This window comes from Solanum verrucosum, unplaced genomic scaffold (assembly GCF_900185275.1).
Source record: "Solanum verrucosum unplaced genomic scaffold, falcon-dt-bn FXZP01000261.1, whole genome shotgun sequence".
Taxonomy (NCBI): domain Eukaryota; kingdom Viridiplantae; phylum Streptophyta; class Magnoliopsida; order Solanales; family Solanaceae; genus Solanum; species Solanum verrucosum.
In genome coordinates, this window is record NW_026019969.1 from 12,140,270 (window position 1) to 12,145,023 (window position 4,754).

Sequence of the window (4,754 nt, forward strand, 5' to 3'; positions counted from 1 at the left end):
ATTCTTAATTTTATCAAGTTTTAAGCACAAAAGGACAAGTGAAGAAGAAGGAGAAAGTCATCAGATACAGTGTGAAAACAAATACCATTATGATATATTGACTTTTGGGGGTCCAGTGAATTCAATAGGGTTGACTGCCCCCAATTTAGTGCAACGAAAATGACACTCTTTTTGCGTCGTTTGATATTAGTGTATAAAAATAATATTAAATGGAGTGAATTTTATATTTGAGCTTTCGAAATTCCCTTTCAATAAGTTTTGAATGCTAAATGGTTAAAAAAAAAGGCAAATATGGTTTTTTTCCAAAGCCCCATATAAATGCAAGTAAATTTATGGTTTAGACAAGAAAAGACTGCTCATATAGCAAACACTTTTCACCTCCGATTCTAAAATGTGGGTTCGAGTATAACAAAAAAAGATTTTGCTTTTAAGAAAGCGGAAAGACTAAAAAAAAAAAAAAAAAAAGAGATTCAGTGGGTTAGATCCTCCAATCCAATCATGCAACTGAGCCAACTTAATCTTAATGTTAATTGGACCACACCATGATAGAACCAATTCACAATTAATTAGGTGATTGAGCCCACTATCAAATTTATGGAGTCGTATGAGTAGTAGTAATTGTAGCACGCTGATGAGTTATAAACAAGATTCTATTTAATTTATTGTATCGTGAGCTACTGCACTGATCCAAGAATAAAATATTCTTAAGGAAACAAGTACTCTATATCAATCAATATTCTTGAGTGTCTAAATTACTTAGTTGAATACTGAATTTTTGTGCAGCAATCCAAGTACACATATAAGTTAATTTTGAGAGTGACAATACTTAAGAGGATCACTAGAAAATAAGTTGAAAAAAGTAGAGAACATCATCATGATGAAGAAACTTCCTTCCATAGACAGCTAGCTAGCAAAGTACTAATAGCAAGCATTGTTTTTTTTTATCTTAAAAAAAACTACTTATATCGAAGTTGATGAAAGTGAAAAAAAATGGCATGTGAGGTGGGCATGGCTTATGTTACTATGGGGGAACAAAGGACCTGTACAAAGGAGAAGATAATACTTCAGTAATAGAAGAAAAGGAAAATATATGTGGGAAGTGATGAGGATATCACATGGGTTGGTAAAGTTTGTGTTTTTTACCCTTTCTCTTTCATGCTTATCTCCCACCATAGCCCTAAGTCCCTACCAACAACTTTTACTTTTCTCTCTTTTTTAAAAAAAGTCATGCATTCAACAGTCTCTTACAATTGTAAAATACGAGGCAAGTGAGTAGAAGCTTAGTGCATCAAACGACCTTTTAATGCACTTGATTCAAGCACTAGATGCTCTTCATTCAGAAGAATCCAATATGTCAAAAAGACACAAGTAGCATAAATGTTGCATACAAGAGCAAGGCATCAGCATTATGTCATGAAGGAAGTAGATGATTTCAGATAAACACAAAAGGGGTTAACTGAGAGATGCTTTAATCTGTGCATCCGCAGGTATTCCATACCAGATGGGCAAAGATTCTGTTTTTATCTTCTTGGTTGTATTTAACAAACCAACAAGAAACTGAGAGTACTATCTGAAACCAACAAACAAGATCCAATCTGGTTAACAGCAGATCAAACAAATTTACAACTTTCTTCATCTGCTTACCCATTCTTACTACTATTTTGACTTTAATCTGAACTTAGGAGAAATCCCATTTCTCTAACACAAACAAACTCCCAACTAAAAAAAGAAAAGGAACATCTCATAAGAAAGTGATAAAATGGAAAAACTAAGACACACTGCTGTCAACCACATCTAGCAGTGCTCTAACGCAATAGGCTGAGAAAAATGAATATTATCAATGATTTCACCTCATGGTGAAGTTTCTCGACCTAGACTTATGGAAGGTAAACTAAAAATTAACCTCCAGTTGCTCCATTTGCCACAAGGAAAAATGAGCTCCAACGCTTCTGTTGGATTCTGTTTTTAAGAGTATAAGAATTCATACAGGCTCAGGAAGAACCTGAGAATCATTATGCTCTATTTACAGATAAAGATGTAGACAACCAACTATTTATGACTCAATTAATTAGCTCCTAAATAACTTCTAGTGTGTTAGTTCATCAGCAACCCCCTCTTTCCGTATAAACAATTGACCAGCGGCTGTTCCTAGTAGGTTAGATTTCCACCTTCCAGCTATCATGAGTTTTCTCTAGCGCTGCAACCTTAGCCCGGTGAGTGGCAAGTGAAATTGCACTCTTTCCCCTTTCATCTTGAGGGAGCTCACATGCTTCACTTATAGACCCTGATTTCAGATCAGCTGGTGGAATAAAGCAGTCTACTGATAATCCTGGAACGTTGAATGCAACTTCTTCGATTGTCCAAGCTTCTTCCATCCTAGTTTTGGTATGACTCATAGCCATCTCACCAAACCGGAAAAGTGTGACTACAGAACGCCCAGAATGAGCAATCATGATACCTTCCACAGGGCGGTAATCATCTAAGAATGAGTTGATCGTTGTCTCCCAGTAAACTGCATCTGCTCCGTTAGACTGGATCCTGGTGAGATGTGAATCCTCCATGTGAACAAGAAGACCAGTCTTCTGGCTGAAGTAGCCAAACAAGACATGCCTTATGATCTCTGCTGGTCCTTCACTTCTGGCCTTCAATGTATGGGGATCAGCACAGAGCTTCAGTATGAAGCAATCCTCCCCATTGATCTTCTTCTCTCCAATGCATCTTGCGTTGGCAAACATACTGGCAGTGGATCTTGGATCAAGACCCTGTAAATAGAAAGATCAAATTCTGAGACCAGGTAAAGATGAAATAAAGCAGTGAAAAGTATAATACCAGAATCCAAGACTAGTTAAAGTAGTCATATAAGAAGGCAGTAAAGTGTAATCTCAAATATATTTTCACCTGAAGGGCTCGTCGTAGTGGCCTAACAGTCCCTTTTGCAGTATGCGCACCAAGCCAAGGTGTATGTCTCCATACAAGCTTGCCATTGCAACCCGCATGAACCTTGCTTCCACCAACCGCAAGCTCCACATACCACATGTCAGGATTCATTTGCCAGAGTACAAATCCACCAGACTCAGCAGCTCTAGCAGAATTCCTACTCTTTACCACCTTTGTTGGGGTTTCAAATTCAGAAGCTAACATCTTCAGTTTTCCCATAGCATAAGCATTCTTAATTGAGCTCTGTAGCTTTTGCCCACCTGATGCAGCAGTATATTGCTGCAATATGTATTGAGCAGATGATGTTTCCTGTAAAATTACCATAATGAGGATCACAGTCAAGTTTTCAACATTTCACAGTAGGCAGAAAATCCACAATTCTCTCGGAAAAAATGAAAGAAAACATTAAACAGGAACTCCATTTCATATAAAATTCGTGGGCAGCACATGAGGGACCCGTTAACACAGAACTTCATTACTTGGTCCCAGCAAATGCAGAGCAATGTGGAACCAAATTGTCATATGAACAGTAAACTTAAAATACTCAAGCAAATAAACAACATCAAAGTAGTTGTATCTGCCAAAATTAAGTAAGCATAACACTCATAAACATATATGCAAAGAGGGACCCTGTTAATACATCACTGCTGACTTCTTAAAATAAAAATTTATTATTAAAATAAAGGGGAACAAGTACACCTAAAAAATTTTCATCTCAAGCTAACAAAAATGGCGTTTTGCAGATAATAACAAAGAGACTTACTATGGGTGTGTCTTTTATGCTGAGATGAGGCAATGGATCACTGGTACTGACGTGCACGGGGGCGAGAGGAGCACCCATTACACCCAGCAAGAGTCTCAGATCAGACCTCTTAGAGTACGCAGTCGATGCTACCGAGGGTGTCCTGGAGAGCTGCCCTTTCATCCAATGGCCTATACTCGACCCGACCCGCTTCGAATCCCCGACTTCTCCGCCGTCCGGATCCGGACCTTCCATCAATGGCGTCAGCGTCTCCCCTAACGGTCTCAAACTCCCTGATCTTGATATCAACTGTTCATGATTTGGAGCGAAGTTGCTACTGCTGTTACTCTTCTTCCTGCGTAGCAAACTCGTAATGGGCGACCCACTTCTAGCCGGACTCCTCGTTCGTGACCTCCCCGGCGATAACCCACGCACTACCTCTTCCTTTAACGCTGAGAAGAAACCTTGTTTTCTTTCCATTTCCCAAGAAAAGAAAACCCCAACACTTCCTTCCTCTAACTCCTTCCACCAAACAACCTATATCCAATTATTTCAGAGGTAGAAACAACAACAACAAGATGAAGAATTTATGGTTATCATGGATGAATTTTTCAGCTGATAAAACACAGAAGAAGATAGAAAAGATATAGGGGATAACAAAAGTAGCAGAAAATATAGAGTGAGGAAAAAACTGAAAGGTTGTGAGTGGAGAAGGAAGTTGAGAAGAAAAAGGAGGTTAAAGAGGAAAGAGAGAGAAGGAGGAGGAAGACCGAGTACAACAGTGAGAGTGACAGTGTGAATACGACTTGAGCTAAAATGGGAAAAAAAAAGGAAAACTCATAAAAGCAATATTTTGCTGCTTTCACACTATCGAATATGTGGTGCGATAAATAACGTTGTTTTTCTCTTAATCAAATTAGAGGTCTTCGTTATTTTAGTTATGAAAAAGTCTTTCGTAAAGAGTATTTTTTTAAAAAAATTGATGTAAAAGTCAAATTTCAATATAGATATCTGATATCGGAGAAAAAAAAATGTGGGAACTCATGCTCAGCTACCATTCCCTTCACGCGCTATA

The 4,754-nt window shown here is 38.2% G+C and overlaps 1 protein-coding gene across 1 annotated transcript; it reads right to left on the bottom strand.

Moving 5' to 3' along the window:
• Nucleotides 1–1,537: 1,537 nt before the first annotated feature.
• On the bottom strand, nt 1,538–4,441 carry LOC125815762 (uncharacterized). The gene is made up of 3 exons (XM_049495311.1): nt 3,701–4,441; nt 2,899–3,246; nt 1,538–2,762 (listed from the first exon to the last, which is right to left on the bottom strand). The coding sequence occupies exons 1-3, from the start codon at nt 4,157–4,159 to the stop codon at nt 2,157–2,159; spliced, it is 1,413 nt and encodes a 470-aa protein (XP_049351268.1). The 5' UTR covers nt 4,160–4,441; the 3' UTR covers nt 1,538–2,156.
• Nucleotides 4,442–4,754: the final 313 nt, after the last annotated feature.

Coding starts and splice junctions, on each gene's coding strand:
- LOC125815762 (XM_049495311.1), bottom strand. CDS start 4,159: ATGGAAAGAAAACAAGGTTTCTTCTCAGCGTTAAAGGAAGAGGTAGTG. Junction 3,247..3,700: donor GCATAAAAGACACACCCATA/GTAAGTCTCTTT, acceptor GTAATTTTACAG/GAAACATCATCTGCTCAATA. Junction 2,763..2,898: donor CACTACGACGAGCCCTTCAG/GTGAAAATATAT, acceptor TTCTATTTACAG/GGTCTTGATCCAAGATCCAC.